This window comes from Argiope bruennichi, chromosome 10, assembly GCF_947563725.1.
Source record: "Argiope bruennichi chromosome 10, qqArgBrue1.1, whole genome shotgun sequence".
NCBI classification, from domain to species: domain Eukaryota; kingdom Metazoa; phylum Arthropoda; class Arachnida; order Araneae; family Araneidae; genus Argiope; species Argiope bruennichi.
The window spans coordinates 52,681,422-52,699,380 of record NC_079160.1 but is presented as its reverse complement, the minus strand read 5'-3'; the positions used below and the strand labels follow the sequence as shown (position 1 = coordinate 52,699,380).

Below are 17,959 nucleotides of genomic sequence, written 5' to 3'. Positions count from 1 at the left end.
AATTCAGAGTACTTTGATATGAGTTTAAAACACTACCTGTATATCCCTTCAACTCCCTATGATCTATTTAGACTGTTTGTATGTAATGATATTTATCTTTTGTTCATATAATTTTATATAAAGAAAAAAAACAAGAAGAAGTCAAGAAAGAAAATTGTACCTTCTTTCTAAAAAAGAAGAGGGTGGGAGGGAAAGATTTGAAAAAACAGTTAATAAAAAAATAAAAAAAAATAAAAACTGAAATGCTTTTTATGCATCAAAATTGTGCTCTTTGAAACTATATGCCAATCATATTTATAAGCAAATATGATTAGAACATCTCGAGCTTATCGGAATAGCACTGCTAAAAGAAATACGTGCTAAAAGAAATAAATTAGAACAATGAAGAAAAAATTTCTCTTATTGTTTTAAATGATCTAAATTAAAAAAAAATGTGTTGTATTTGCATTGTCTTTTAGCAATTATTAATGTGTGTAATTTAGAATTTTTTGTTCTTCGATCTACGCAAAATAGATGTATCATATATTTTTTAAAACTTCTTGAACCTACGAAGGGTTTTGTAATTAGAAAAACCAACGGAAATGGTCTCCCTAAAATTTTCACTCACACTCTCTTATAAATGTATTTATGTGTTATTAACTGTATGCCATTGGTAAACAGTAGCTACGATAGAGCCAGTTAGAATGCAATTTTTGGGAATTATTTGCTGGGATTTGGTTAAAACACAAAAATACAGATTGTCTTTTTGAATATCCTTTTTCAGACCGATGAAAATTCAAATTGGGAATTACAGTTGTGGCCACAAAATCATATACAAAATTTCATACATTTAAGTTATTTTGTTATTGAGTTATTGTGTTTAAATGCTACTAAAAGTACAGGCTGACAGAAGCTTAATCCTTTGATGGATTTGTAGCGATATGTGATGCGCGAGGATAGAACCTGGGACCTTGTGGTTCGCAGTCCAGTAACATAACCAGGATACAAAAGCATATGCTGGTGTAGCGTAGTTGTTAACTGGCTTATATGCTATTCACCACAGACTCTCCCTCCATTGGAATGTTCATGTTTGTTTTTGGACTCCGATCATGATTCCTTTTTATTACAAAAATAAATTTATTATTTTAGCATTAAAACACAACAATTAACTTTCATCCTATGAGCTGAGCCTGACTGCGTGTCGACAATTGAGTATCGAAAGTATCGTACGATTTTGTTTTCGATTAATATATCGTTCGTCTCACCTCCTACTCACTGGAGGGAGAGTCTGTGGTGAATAGCATATAAGCCAGTTAACAACTACGCTGCACGAGCATATGCTTTTGTATCCTGGTTATGTTGCTGGACTGCAAACCACAAGGTCCCAGGTTCTATTCTCGCGCTCGCAATCCGCCAAAGATTTGACTCCAAACTTAGTAGTTGCCAATACTTTAAGCTGTGAAATCTGCGTGCCTAATTTTATCCATCTAGTTCTCTTTACTTTGTATTTATCGTGCTAACTTATATTCGGACAGCTGGACTAACAGACTTCCTCTGAATGTTACTTTCTGTTATGTTAAATTTTTTAAAAATCGTATCTTCTTACTTTTCTACTCTAAATTTTCCTCACTCTTTGCTTACTTTTCATTCCGAGAGTTCTATGATTAATAAAAATACAAAAATAACTAAAAATATAAAAATAAGGTAGAAAATGAATCAACAAGATAGAAAAACGTAGATCGCGGTTTTTCGCCGTATAGCCCACGAAAGCCCATTGCGAACACAACTGATTGATTGATTAAAAGACCAAAAGCAATTCTTTTGGATTTAGAAGCACTAGAGATGCAGAATGGTCAGACCTGGCTTGAAGTGCGGCCAAGTGATTCTTTTTTTCCACTCCCAAAGCTCATTTCGTCTTCTTTTAGCCCCCCTCCCTTCCCTTTTTTTAATGCTTTTTTCATTGGCTCTTTATAAGTTTCGATTTCGAATCTTGCTGTCTCAACAGAAACATATTTTCTTTATTAAATATTAATTTTCTTTTGTTAGAGATTACTCTTTTTAAAAAAAGGTCCGTGAATAATTTTTTAAAATGTTATTCAAATAAAACACTTTATGAAGAATCATTTGTTATTAATTATCATATTCAAAAAGCGACGAACGTTGCAGATTATTTATTGCATAGCTCATTTGATATTAATTTCTCGATGAATATTATCGAGCTAATTGGGAGAAGCTGAAAATGTGTGCGTGTGTTTGGGGGAGGGGGGAGTCTTTGATACTTTTTTGTACTGAATTATCATTTCAACATTCATATAATTTTCTATGGAGAAAATTACATGGAATTTAGGATTTATATCATTTACTGATTATTTAATATGTTCGAGAAAGAAAAAACTTCATATCTGGCTTTGAAATTAGACTATTTATGGATAAAGTACCATATATATTTTTTAAAAGTGCAATCCAGTGATGAATATTTTTTTTTTTTTTTTTTTTTTTGCAGCATTTCTAATTTTGAGCTGACCACCCGCTACAACGTTATAAGCAATATCTGTAATCATACTGAAGAATTATAAACATCTCATGTTGTATCCCCTATTTGTATAAACTGTAATTATATGGTTGTCATTATTAAATGGGCAATTTTTATCAATTTTGAATTAAAATAGAAATATATTTTAAGCTAATTCTACTTCTCTAAAGTTTATTTTATACATTTATTATTGCTATATTAAATGCTGCAACAATAAAAATTATAATAAACACTAATTTAATTCATTCTAAATGGATATTAAAAATAATTGAATAGATATTTCTTTATTTGATATGTTTTTAGATAAGAGTGGCAGCATAAGATATCTAAATATGTTTCGAATATCTTATAGGAAATCCTTAATTCCGGGTAAGATATTAAATGGCATAGTTCCATTACGCATTTGAGATAATTTCCTTTTAAATTGATCCTAGGGAAATTGATGAGAAGTTATTAAGGTAATTCAGCTTATTATACATAGGGAAGTAAATGACCATTGATTAATAAGGAAAATACATGCTTTCGCTATGATTGTCTTGTGTATAATTCTATCTGTTACGATACTAGAAGTGTGCCTTAAGTCAAATTAAGAAAAATAAAAGGATGAATATTTTTACCGCATTTATTGCCTGAAGTTCAGAAAGAGGGATTTAAAAAACACTTTAAAATAATATAATAAAATTACTATTGTGAAGTGTATTTAACATGCCAAAATTCACATTTTCTTGATAAGGAAAATATATGGTTTTTATTGGATTTGAAAGATTAACAATCCATACTCTATTGGATATAGCAAAATTGAAGAAATAATAATTCAGGCTCTTTAATTTCGTTATATAGACATTTACCTATAAATAACTACCAATGGTTTAAGGTATCCGAGTAGGTTCGAAGATGAATTTTTTAAAAATGATACATAAACATTTTTAATTGTACCAAATAACTAAAACAGACTTGAAAGGCCACTATTAGAAAAAAAAATACACTAATCACCTTCAGTTTTTGAAAAATCCCTGCTTATTTAATGAAAATTTAGCAAAGTTTCCAATGTTAGGAAAAACAGAGTAAGTTAAAAAATAATGGGAATATTTAATTTTTATTTCACTTATATATTGCTCAAACTATATAAAAAAATATAACTGACCAAAAGATAAATTATTTTAAAAATACTAATTTTATGAACATTTGAAGTTGCCTTTAATGATTTTTTGTCAAAATTTGTCTATGTTTTTAAATTAAAGTGTCTGTAAAACATGTCTAAATGAAGCTATCTTAAAATATGCGGTCTGTCACACCCTCGAAGGTTTTGGATACATTCATACCAAATTTCATGAAACTTTATTGAATTGATTTTGAGATACCATGTTTTCCGCAAATCAATCACACTGAAATGTTCATCTTTTAGAAAATGCGTTTAGATATTCTACTTATAAATGAGTTCATCCATATGCGCTTCAAACAAACGTACTTTTTTCACACTTTTTTTTAACAAAAATGCCAAAAATAAGCAAACTACGGCTGAGTGAGTAGAGAGTTAATCTAAACATATGAAATATTATTCTGGAGGATTTCACGATAAAAATAAATCACTCATTGTCGGTTAAAAATGCCACTGTTTCCGATTTCATTATTATTTTTTTATGTATTATCGAAACTACTGTATCTATAGTTCTATCTTACATATATTAAAAACAATGTATGTTTCAGAATCTACTTGGAAAAAGCATTTTTACAACCTAGTCAGATACCTTAATAGAAATAGATTAAAAATTTCTTTGAACTTACCCCTATAGCATATAACTCATAGGACGGTGAAGGCAACAATGGTTCAGACCACCCTCCACTATACTGTTTAACATCTTGCTTCCTGGTAAGGACTGGTACAGCCTCATCAAAATCAACGAACCTTCCAAACGTTCCAACTTCTTCCGGCATACCCCAAGATGGAGAATGCACTACGTTTCCACCTCCACCTTTCTTTTTAGCTCCAGATTGTGCCGTCGTTGGACTGAAGATGGAATTACTCATTTCCCATCCTATCAGCTTTTGGGAAGGCTCATGAAAGTTGCTGCCGATTATGCCAGCTACGTCTTGATTGGGCGATGGTTTCAGAACTTGAAATGGTTCTTGTCCTATATCTGGATTTGGACGTGCCAAATGTGGCTTAGCAAATGCACCATTAAGAGTGAAGACATTCTGGAAAGAAACGTATTGAGGCTTAAATTCTAATGGAATAGGAGAGAATTAATGTGAAATATAGTAAAATTTGTTTTATAAAAAACATACAAGGTTTTTATTATTATGTAGGAAAAATCAAATGTAATATGTAGTTAAGAACTTTTCATGCTAATACAGGAAGCGTTAATTGACAGATCTGATTTTAGAGACATAAGTAGAGGAAAGATTTAGAAAGCTTGATCAGGCCAAAAAAAAGTAAAGAAATATTATAATGGTAAAATGATAAAAAAAATAATAAAGAGAGAGAGAGAGAGAGAGAACGAATGAAAGGAAACAAATACAGTACACTCCCGAGTACCCGGTTCGTGACTATCCAGCTTCCGTACTATCCGACCTAGTTTTCTTTATTGTAATTAATTGAAGAAGGCAAGACATCTCATTAGCAACATTGCCAAGGTATTGGAAGCGGGAGCTTGCTACAATCCTCTTACGTGTCGTGTGTTAAATACAAGTTGTGACAGGAAAAGAGCAGCATTCTGCTCGTTGTTCATTGTTTCGTCAGTGTGTAAAGGACCTGATTTATTACCGCTGTTCCTGAATATACCTGCACAATACGTACAGGATTCGTAAATTGTTCTTAGAATACACTTAATGTTTTTTTTAACTATACCACAGTGACGTGTACAGGATTCATGTTGAAATGCAAACAATTTATATCCTTTAGCTTACTTTTTCTCAAATGAATTCTTGCAATGCAGTATATAAACATATAAACTACAAGTGCAGAGCCTTCTATTTTAATTCGACACGTTACCGACAACTGTTTCTATGTTTCACCGGGCCGCGCATCTTCGTGGCTTGAGATGAATGATGGGCTTAGTACTCAGTTAGAAGCCAGAAAATACGTATTGTAACATTGAGTTCTGATATAAAAACTTTGTCTACTGGTATTGGTGAGTAAAGAAATGAGTTCATAGAACTCCAACCTATCCGGCTTTTTTGTTATTGTCAGCCTGCCCTCCAGCCACATTAGGCCGGATACTCGGGAGTGTACTGTAGATAATGAAATTGAAAATAGGATAAACTAACTATTCATTAATTTATACAGCCATATAAAATAGTAAAAAATATTCAATATAATAAAAAAAGCAATGGCATCAATTCACACTCATTTGAGAAGTATCACATGGGCATAAACTGGAGTAATTTTTATATATAGCTTTAAAAAAAATCATCCAAAAACCTGTACTAATGTCTCTCAAAGGTGAAAATTGGCTTTCTGAATCTAATAGACTCATTAACCTAATCACATCAGAAAGATATCTGAATTTTTTTAGTACTACATCAACAATAGCATAGCATCACACAAACAGTTCATCGTCAGAGTCAGGCACAACCACGTAAATAGATGCTCTCTATAAGGATAACGCTATTAACACTAAGAAAACACACGCCATTCTCTTTTATAAACTGTATTCCAACAAATTAATAAAGTTAATAGCATTCTTTGATGATTGTCTTTTGAGAGAAATAAGTCATTGATAATAAACCACCTTCAGCTACGATAAATTTTGAAACAAATTTCGTAAACCCCAATTCCCTTAAACCCCAATCTCATTAGGAAATAAAGTACTGTCAGAGAAGCATGTAATTTGTCCTCTTTTAACATATGCACCAAATCTTTGAATTATTAAACAAAAAAAATAATTTAATTTACTGAATGGGATTCTCCATATTATGACAAATGAGACATTGTAAGTGAGAAATAATGTTTATACGTGGAATCTAATGTATAAAAATGAATTTTTACTTGTTCGTATTTTATGCTTTGCCGTACCGTTCATCCGATTGCAATAAAATCTTCCCAACTTATTATTTGCACTTGCGGGAAGGTTATAGGCATAGTGCAATTATTAGCTTTATTTTGAACCAATAAAATTTACAAACAAATAGTTTCATACATTTCTATTATTAAACATTATTTTAAAAAATTGACAATCGACAAACAATAAACGGCAAACGGCACATGTCATTCGGAGTTAATTGCACGTACAGTGGTGGCCAAAAGTGTGGACATTTTTTGAAAGTTTCATGTTTTTCAACTTTGCGTGCTTGTAGAATATATTAATTTTCACTTAAATACAAATGTTTATGCATCAAATTAAAGGTAATTTATTGTAGAATTTAATTAAAAAAACAGTATTATAATATCTGTATTACAAAAAAAAGTTACGCTCATTTTAGTAGAACAAACAAACACAAATCGTTTTGAATAATGACGTGTTTTACAATAAAAGCGTACTAGCCAATCACAAACACTGTTCTGAGGACCCCATCAAATGTCTGTAACTATAGTTTAGGTTATTTGGTATGTAAAATAGTTATTGTTGTGGAAATATTTTGCGGAATGATGCATACAAGTACAATTAAATAGAGTATTGCTGTTTTTGAATATTTTAAGTCCTTTTTTCTAATTAAACTAATTTTAAACAATGTCACCGACAAGAAGAACTAATTGGACATCTACAAAAAGAAGCCAAATTGTCATATTGAGAGAAATTGTCCTCTCTTATGCTGAAATTGCAAGACAAGTTAGTGGTTCAGTGCCTTGTTCTGGTGTACGAAAGTTCTGTTTACGTTATGAAAAAACGAAATCAGTGGAAAATAAGGCCAAATCAGGCCGAAAAAAGTGCACAAGTGCTACTGCCGATAGAAAAATTAAACGGCTATGCCTTCAAGATAGAAAAATTTCATCAGATGCCATTAGATGTTAAATGAATGCAGCGGGTATTGCAGTAAGTTCAAGAACAATAAGAAGAAGGTTATCAGGATTTAGACTACAAGCTAGAATTCCAAGGAAAAAACCATATTTAAATCAAAAGCAACGCGAAAAACGAGTTAAGTGAAAAGAACACATTAAATGGTCAGAAAATCAATGAAAGCAAGTAATCTGGAGGGATGAGACTAAAATATCGCTCTTTGGTAGTGATGGTAGAAAATATGTGAGACGTAGAGTAGGTGAAGGACTTCATCCTGATTGCATTGAAGCAACTATAAAAACTACAACAAATGCCATGATTTGGGCATGTATTTCTGCAGATAGTGTGGGCCGAATTCAAGTGATTTATGGCATCCTGAATGCCAAAAAATACATCGAAACTGTCCTGGAACCAAAATTGATACTTTCCATCAGGGATTTCTTCCCCAACAAATCACCATTTATTTTTCAGCAGAATTCAGATCCATGCCACACAGCAAAAGTATGCAAAGCATGGTTTCAAAATAAAGGCATAGATGTATTACCATGGCCAGGAAACAGTCCTAATATCAATCCAATTGAAAATTTGCGGCAACGTTTGAAAATTCTTGTACGAAAAAAACGTCCCTCCAATAAAAGACAACTTATTGAATCTATAATTGATTCTTGACACCATGTGATTACGAAAGATGAACTCCAAACACTCGTTCACTCGATGAAAAGATGCTGTGAAGCTGTTTTAAAAAATAAGGGTTATCCTACTAAGTATTGGTTGTGTAAGTATCACTTTAAAAAAATGCAAATCTAAGATAGATCTTACTAAAATGAGCGTAACTTTTTATTTTGTAATACAGATATTGTAATACTGTTTTTGTTATTAAATTTTACATTAAATTACCTTCAATTTGATATATAAACATTTGTATTTAAGTGAAAATTAATATATTGTACAAGCACGCAAAGTTGAAAAACATGAAACTTTCAAAAAATGTCCACACTTTTGGCCACCACTGTATATCAAACAAAACAAAATTATTATCATTGATGCTAATGAATGTGAGTGAAATAAAATCGAAAATATTTAGTACAAGCGCTATTTTTTTTTTTCGTTAATGAATAGAATAGTCTGATCTATACAAGATATTGTCATTCAACGGGCGCACAATTTTGGTTACGTCGTGCCGGAAATTTATTTGGTTTTGCTGAAGACAGAATATATATATATATATATATATATATATTCTACCCTAAATCGCTTGAATAATAAAGTAAAAAAAAAACATTATCTTCACTTTTTCTTTTTATATTATTCAATTTCAATTAATGTATTCATTGTCAACAAGAAGATAAATATCATTCTTTCTATCATTTCTAATTAAACATGCTAGTTATTTCAAATGATATTTCCAAAAATATTTCTTCTGCGGCAGCAACATACTAGCTAGTAACTGATAAATTAAAGAGAACAATCAGAAGCTGTTTTGAAACTAATTCAATCAAATCAAACATCAATCTAACCCTATCATTAGTAGTCATTCTTTGTCCACAATGAGGGTAAGGAACATGCTTTCCCATACCAATTTCTTCTCCTCAAACATCTCTCACTTGAGATAGTCTGAGTTGTAATCTTCTATTTGAAGTGCAACAATTAACTTCTAAACCTAATTCTAATCGGCTATTGTGACTAAATTTAACAGATGTCTTAAGTTAAATTTCTTAGTATTAGAAGGTTCCTTTTAGCACTCAAAAAACTTTTAGCGATGAAAGTGATTTGACATTGCTACTCAAACATCTTAATTTTAATTTTCAGTTGAATAAATAAACTTATTAGACAAACAAATTAGAAAACTCTCAGAATTCATAGTTTAAACTTTTAAGATATGAATCCAAAATTCAATGATTCTTGAAAAAACACAACGGAGTCGTCTTATCCTGTGATCTAATTGGCAAGTAGTCCAAGGAATGCCACTAATTCTAAAAATTTAAGTTAATCGATTAAATGATTTAAGTTTAAATGGTTTAAGTATCTACCCACAGAGTACAATATTTTAGAAAATGTCGGTCAAATCCGAATTACCGAAGAATTTAGTTTAATCATGCACTCGAATATGCAAAAATTAAGCGTATTTATATCAATCGAATAAGTAATTGTAAAAGCGTAAAATAAAATGTAATGTGTTTACATACATAAATTTAAATATTATTTTTATATTAATTTTTATTTTAAGTTATCTAAATGCATGAAAATTGCTTACTTGAATAATATATTTTAATTAAAATTCGTATTTTCGTATGAATTAAATAATATATATGTGTGTGCGTGTGTGTGTGTGTGTATGTAATGATATTTTAAACTCTTATTTAAACCAAGCTCATTTCCAAAGCTTTATCTTAATTTAGCCCATAGTAATTTCATTCTCTTATATCTTGATCCAATTCCACTTTCGGTTTAATTAATTCAACTGAAACTGTGTAAAAAGTATTGCGCCATCAATCTACGTATCGAGTGAAAGTGATACTTCCGTTGCCCTTCTCAAAGGTCAAATCGTGTATTGAATTGGCGCGTGTTCGGAAGTCCCATGTTATATAAGACTAGTGATCATTTGTTTCACCCTTCTTTTTCTTTTTTCTTACTTCTGTTTTCTTCTCGCTGTGGCGGAAGTGCCTTGTGCGCTTCTCTGCTTGTAAATGAAACGAAATTAAAAATACAACGTCTCGTCTATGTCTTCAAACCTGCATTCTGCTTCAATCAAAATAAGTGTTACACACACACACACACACACACACACACACACACACACACACACACACACACACACACACACACACACACATATAAAGCATTTTTTGTATTTTTGCATAAAAACATATAAAATCGGAAAATACTTTTTTATATTGTAATCGTTCAAATTTAGCATGCTTGTGATCAGGGATGGTGGTAAAACGTTTCAAAATCGGATTTTGAAAAGGCACTGATTGGCGAAATTGTAAAATTTTAACCGGATTCTTTGACTTACTAGTTATTTTATTATTTGATAGATATTTTCTATGACAGCCAAGGGAGCTCAAAATCTTAGTTGCGATTTTAATAATGTGCTAAATTACTAAAACACAGAATTTTCAAAGTTTGAACAACAGCATGTATGCCAAATTTGAAATAATCTAAAACAGAAAGAATCCAGAGAAAATATTACCAGAATGAATATTAAACTAATATAATATTTAAACATTTATGAAAATTCCCTGTTCTTACTTAAATAAAGTATTGTGCATTATCTAAGTATTATAACATCAAATTGAAATATGTCTGCATATTTCTACGCATTAATAATTCAGATATAATATTGCCGCATTGAAAAGAGGCAGTCGACTCTAAATGGCCGAATGGTCATAGCACTGATCTCATAATCAAGAGATCGGAAATTAGAATCCCGCTAGAGACAATGCGATTCACAGTTTGTGTAAATATTTAATTCCTTTATTTCATGTTCCAGAAGATACTGGACATTTCTTTAGTTTACCAGATAAATGTTCTGGACTTTTCTTACTGTGTCCAGAAAAGTATTCTGGAACTTTCCCTGCTAGTATAAAAGCAGAAGATGTGTCAGTCACTGTGTTCTCAGTTCAGAGTTGAGTTAATAAATTGGTTTAGCACTACTTCTTGTGTGTGTCATTGAGTTCCACACTAGAGTACCGACATGACAATATTCTTACTATTTCCATGTGATAACAACAGTATCATACATAAATTGCTTTTTAGTGGAAAAGTTAAAGATACATCACTACAACAAGAAATTCAAAAACACTCATAAAAATGTCGAACTTTAGATAAAAATCAAAATAATTTTTGTATAAGATTGTGTCCGAATAAACATATCGTTGCTTACCAACCACTGATATGTTAAAAAAACATATCTCTCTGACATAAAATAAAAAAAACGTTGCCTAACAACATTTTTCCTATGAAAAAATACAACTATAACCAAAGGATAATTCTTATATATTTACTAGAAGGTGAGAACGTCTAGACGGATTGCTATACTGTAAACAATATCTCGGATATGATTGTTCCAGATTAATCAGCGAATATTATGAAAATTAGATTTATGCGTATTAATTTTTGAAGTAATATAGCATAAAAAATTGTAAATAAAATGTAAAGTTTGTGATCCTATAATTACACAATGCTCATGAAAACCCTGGTTAAGAGTGAAAAAGGCAAGAAGAGAGCGAAATACATTATCCCTGGTCTTATATACCATATTTCGAAAGGGAAAATATTTTTCACAGTGCTTATGAACAGTGAGATCTCGATAGGGATTTCTCTACACACGTCGATTTGCACAAGGGAAACACAAGGATCTTTTAGAGGAATTTGTTTAGATCAGCAATTTTGTATCAATTCACTCGCAGCGTGGAAATCGCTGAAGAAAGCATTTTTACAAAGCTTCAGTTGAATTAATCAAGTAGAAAAAGTGGAATGTGATCAGTAAATAAGAGAATATCTTAGAATGAAGTTAATATGGGGTAAATTGTGCTAAAAATTAAGAAATTAATTAAGTTTAAATTAGATTTTAAAATATATATATAAAAAAACAAAGTCGTGAATCGTGTTAATTACACCATTTATAACTCAAGAACGGCTGTACCAATTTTAATGTTATTTGGGTTTTTTTTGGATTCGTCTCAGTCCCAAATAGCCGAATAACCAACCATTAAAATATCGTAAAAGTTCACGGAAAAAAAGTAATAATCTATTGTTTTTTAAATAATAATCTATTGTTTAAAAATAATCTATTGTTTAAATTGTATCTTGATCTTAGGGATATTTGTTTTAGGTGTTGGTAACATTGCAACAATTGTCAAGCAGGTCAAAGCTATTAACTAAATGATTTCTTTTGTTTTTACCAATTCACTTACATTTTTTAAGATATCCTACACAAAATAAATAAAAAATATATATTTGAAAGTTTCAATAAAGATAGCAATGCTATTACCGTACAGAATTTTCTTAAGAAACTGTAAGATAAATAATCGCAATTCATTCAAAACGATAATTATTAAATATTTATGTGCACGCCAAAGTATTTTTCAAATTTCTTAAACAAAAAGCAGAATTTCAGTATGCTCTATAAACCAGCAATCCATAAAAATGTATGGAATTCATCATATTCAAATAAAATATCTTATAAAATAAAATATCTTTAAACTCCTTAGATGTGCCTGGTTTATCACCGCACAATTTACAGCTGAAAGTTGGCTCAGTGATCATGATGCTTCGAAACCTAAACCAACCAAAACTATGCAATGGAACGAGTTTATTGATAAAAAAAAACTGATGATCAGTGTGATTTATGCGACTATACTCAAAGGAAAATTCAAAGATAAGGAAATTCTGACAAGTCATTCTGAGGATTCTCATGATCCCAAACGATATGCCCTTTGAATTTAAACGAATTCAATTCGTGTTGCATTTGCGATGACGATTAACAAATCACAAGTCCAATCGTTGAGTGTTTGTGGTCTGAATCTAGAAAATCCATGTTTTTCTCGTGGTCAATTATATGTGTTCACGTGTTCCCCTCAGGGGCTCACCTTCTTTAGGTGGGTGCGGGTGTCCCAATCCCGAGGTTCCCAGGGATCTTTTTATCTGTTTCTCTCCCCTTCCCCTTTTCTCTCTTCCTACTCCTCCCTGCCCCTTCTCTCTGTTTCATCCTTCCATCCCTCGACGGTAAGCGAAGGAGCTCCCCATGAGAAGCGGTCGCCACTCTGTTTGCTTTCTTCTCATGGACAGCCAAAAACCCCACGTGTTTGCCGTGCGTGGTGACCCGTAAGGCGGGTGGTACATTTCGGTCTCTGATGTATCAATCGACTGGTATCCCAGACATTTGACTGGGCTGCTCAAGAGGATCAAGCGAAGAGGTCACTTCTTGGGCTTGGCGTTAAGGGTGGTCATTGTCCCCGGAGGTGACTTTCTTCATATAGGTTCCGGCTAGCACCATGGTAAGCGCAGAGGCTGGGAATGTCTGGAGCCGATGGCTGCCATCCCTTGTTGGGCTCCGTGGTGAGCGGTGCCGTCGGGCCTGAATCTTTCTCTAAATCGCACGGCTTCTACTGTTTCTAACCATTGTAATGCTTTTCTAAATTTTTTTTTATAAGTGCTGAGAAAGGTTCGTTGAAATTTGTTTCGCCAATTGTTATCCAGAAATGTATAATTATTCTCATTAGGGAAGTTAGCAATATAAAAAATTATTTAATGGTAACCTTCTTATAGAGGTGAAAAATAAACAGCAATCAGAAAACATTGAAAAACTAAAAATGATAGGGGAAACCCAAGTTACTGTTGCAGCTCATCGATCTTTAAATCATTCCAGAGGCGTTATATCGGAACGAGAATTTCAGACAGACTTTGAGGAAGACATCCGAAATTGCCTCAAAGAACAAAATGTAATAGCTGTTCGTAGAATTAAGATTAAAAAAACAATCAAACTGTCTACAAAGTGCCTTATCTTAACATTCAACACTGCTGTTTTACAAAAATCTGTGAAAAATAGCCTATATAAACTGTTCTGTTAAACCATACATACCGAATCCCATCCGATGTTTCAAATGTCAGAAATTTAGACACACCATAACGGCATGCAGGGGAGAAAAAGAAATTTGTGCTCGACGTTCCCTTCCTGGTCATAATAGTAACAATTGCACTTCGACAACACCAAACTATTTCAATTGTAGCGGTGACCATCCAGCATACTGTCGATCATGCCCACGTTACAAAGAAGAAAAAGAAATACAAACAGTTAAAATCACAAAAAACATAGCTTTTCCAGAAGCTCGAAAAATAGTAACAGGCAGAACACCCAAACCAGGTCTCTCGTATTCTGCTGCATTAAATTCAATAACTGAACGAATTTCGCAACCAATACCTAAAACGGCTGTTAATAATCTTGTAACACCTGCAAATATCGATCCAGATACTTTAACAGTAAAAAGAAGTGATTGGCTAACACTTCTTGAGATAAAAATATCGTATGAAGAAAATTCTTCCCTGCCTTTTAAAAAAGTTAAGCGGTAAAAGATTTTGAAAAGTAAAAACCCATCAACATCTTGGAAAAAAAATAAAAAACATCAAATCGAGGAAAAGGAAGAACAACTGAAAATTCATCCATCAGAAGATTTTATAAGTAGCACTGATGAGGACAAAGTAAATTCTGATTCTACTCGCATGACATTCGAACATTTTAAATCAAATTTTTTTAGAAAACCCAAATAATGGCCATATATTTAATCTCTTGGAACTTTAATGGCTACCGCACTCATTCTGATGATATCAAATATATTTTGAGTAAATATCAACCAGTATGCCTTAGGGATCCAAGAAACACATCTCAACCCTATAACTGATGTGAGAATAAAAAATTTTAAAATAAATAGAAAAGATTATTTGCAAAATGTTCGTGCTTCAGGAGGTGTCGCCGCTTTCACAAACATCTGTTTTCCATCCAAGAATATTGATATTCTTTCTCCACTACAGGCTGTAGCTGTACAAATTCAGATCAAATATGTAATTACCATCTGCTTTGTATAACTTCCGCCTTATGACAGCATTCACCAGAAAGATCTTGATGATCTTATCAAACAGTTACCAGCTCCCTTTATTGTTCTTCGAGATTTTAATGGGCATAATACGCTTTGGGGTAGCACAGATACAAATGTAAGAGGTCGATAGATAGAAAAACTCATCGATGACCATTCTCTTTGTCTTTTAAATGATTCAAATATTACCTACTTTTATCAGGCAAATAAAACTTTTCACACCATTGATCTTGCCATTTGCTCACCTTCACTTGTACTCCATTGGGATTTCTCAGTTTCATATGATCTATTCAACAGTGATCATTTTCCCATTATTTTAAAATATTCAAAATCTGATCTTAGCCTTCCTAGAAGACCTGTGCGTTTTATCTTTGACAAAGCCAATTGGCAACTTTTTAGGTCTCATGCCGAACTTACAGAAGATATGGTAAAACAGTCAAATATTGATAATGCAGTAAATTCAATATCAAAATGCTTGATAAAAGGTGCAGAGATAGCCATTCCGAAATCATCTGGAAATTTACCAAGGTTTTACAAACCCTGGTGGAATGAAAATTGCGTTGCTGCTAAAAAAGCTCAAAGAATGGTTTAGGATAAATTCGGAAGATATCCTACCATCACAAATTTTAATGCCTTTAAAAGATCTAAATCCTTTTTTAGAAGAATTAGACGACAGTGTCAGTATAACTCCTTCTAAAAATATGTTAGCTCCCTCCACAGACATCTGTCTTCCAAGCGCATGTGGGAAAAAGTTAGGAAAAGTTTAGGGAACAATAAATCATAGAAACTTCCATTCTTACACAACAATGGAAATTCCATCACTGATACAAAAGATATAGCGAATACATTCGGAACAGCTTTTGCTAATGTAGCCAATGAAGAATCATATCCTCAAAGCTTTATTACCTATAAAAAACAAGAAGAAAAAAGGAAAATCGATTTTAATACCTTGGCTTGATATGCTTATAATTCTGATTTTCAGCTTTATGAACTTAAGCGAGCATTGCAGAACTCGCATCCTACAGCACTTGGACCTGATGGCATTCATCATGACATGATAAAAAATCTGAGTTCCAATTCGTTAAATTCGCTTCCAATTTTATTCAATAGAATATGGAATGAACATGTTTTCCCAATGTCCTGGAATAGAGCAACGATTGTTCCCATTCTAAAACCTGGTAAAAATCTAGAGCTTCTATCGAGCTATAGGCCTACTATAGCCCTTACCAGTTGCCTGCGTAAAACTCTGGAAAGAATGATCAATTCTAGATTAATCCATGTTCTAGAAGAGAAGAAACTGATCTTTAAATTTCAGAGTGGATTCAGACATGGTCGTAGTACTTTAGGTAGCATACTAATCCTGGAAACGGCCATCAAGGAAGTGTTCATTACAAAAAAAGCATCTAGTATCTATTTTTTTCGACATGGAGAAAGAATATGATCGTACTTGGCGGCATGGCATTTTAAAAAATTTACATAATATGGGTTTTCGTGGGAAAATTGCCAATTTTTATTGAAAAATTTGTTCAGAAAAGAATTTTTGATGTTCGTATTAATGATGTTTTATCTGATGATTTTATTCAAAATGAAGAGGTACCACAAGGTAGTATTTTAAGCGTTGTTTTATTTATTATTAAAATTAATGGAATTATGGAAAAACTTTCACCATATGTTCATGGGTCATTATCTGTCGACAATTTTCAAATACCTTGCTCAAATACTCACATGTCCTTTATCGAACGACAATTGCAAGCTGCTGTTAAATCTATAACGGAATGGTCTGATAAAAATGGTTCAGTTCTTTAGACTCAAAAAACAAAATGAACTCATTTTTGTATAGTTTGTGGCTTGCACCCCGACCCAGAAATCCAGTTAAAAAGCACAGTCATTTCCGTTGTATCGGTCGTTAAATTTTTAGGCCTCTTATTTGATTCTAAACTAACATTCCGTTCTCATATTTTTCATCTAAGGAAAAAATGTGCTCAGTCTTTCAACATTCTTAAAGTTTTGTCAAATACAACGTGGTGTTGCAATACTTCAACTCTATTAAAAATTTACAAAAGTGTGATTTTATCAAAACTAGACTATGGTAGCGTGATTTACGATTCAGCAGCAAAGTCTATTCTGCAGCAGCTTGACACAATACATCATCAGGGGCTCCGACTTGCAACAGGAACTTTTAGAACTTCTCCTGTTCAAAGCTTATACATTATAACTAAAGAACCAGGTTTACAATTACGACGCCAGATATTTTCTCTCAAACACTTTTTTAAAAATAAATCAGAATCCATCACATCCTTTACATGACAGAATCGTAAATCCGATTTATGCACAGTTATACGAGAAAAATATTTCATTTATTCCATCATTTGCTTTTAGAATCCGTCCTCTTTTAGATAGTTTTAACCTAAAGAACATTGGCATTTTAACTAAAGAAGACGAAGTTCTCTCTTGGACATGCAAAAGCATTCTTACTATTAATGATTTTAATAAGCTGCCAAAATCTACAATTGCGCCATCTGTTTACATATAATTTTTGTGATCATAGGCAATCCTTTGAAAAATACGGCATTGCTTTTACAGATGGTTCCAAAATCGGTGACCATGTTGGCTCATCTGTAATATTTGACCACATTGTACTTTCTAGGAAGCTAAACAAACATTGTTCTATTTTTACCTCTGAGATTTTTGCCATTTACACTGCTTTAAGAGCGATAAAACTATTATCAAAGAAAGACTGGATCATATATACCGATTCAAAAAGTTCAATTGAAGCAATTTTGAACTTATCTAGACAAAGTCATCCTTTGGTGCACAGTACAGTAAAACTATATTCTAAATTGCTGGATCATAATTTTAATATTCTATTTTGTTGGATTCTTGGACACGTATGTATCCCTGGGAATGATCAAGCT

The 17,959-nt window shown here is 32.2% G+C and overlaps 1 protein-coding gene across 1 annotated transcript in view; it reads right to left on the bottom strand.

Moving 5' to 3' along the window:
• LOC129988892 (uncharacterized) overlaps positions 1-17,959 on the bottom strand; it is a 77,077-nt gene that overhangs the window by 19,760 nt on the left and 39,358 nt on the right. Inside the window, exon 3 of the mRNA XM_056097176.1 lies at positions 4,298-4,708. Coding sequence (XP_055953151.1) covers positions 4,298-4,708 — 411 coding nt within the window. The remainder of the gene's footprint in view (positions 1-4,297; positions 4,709-17,959) is intronic.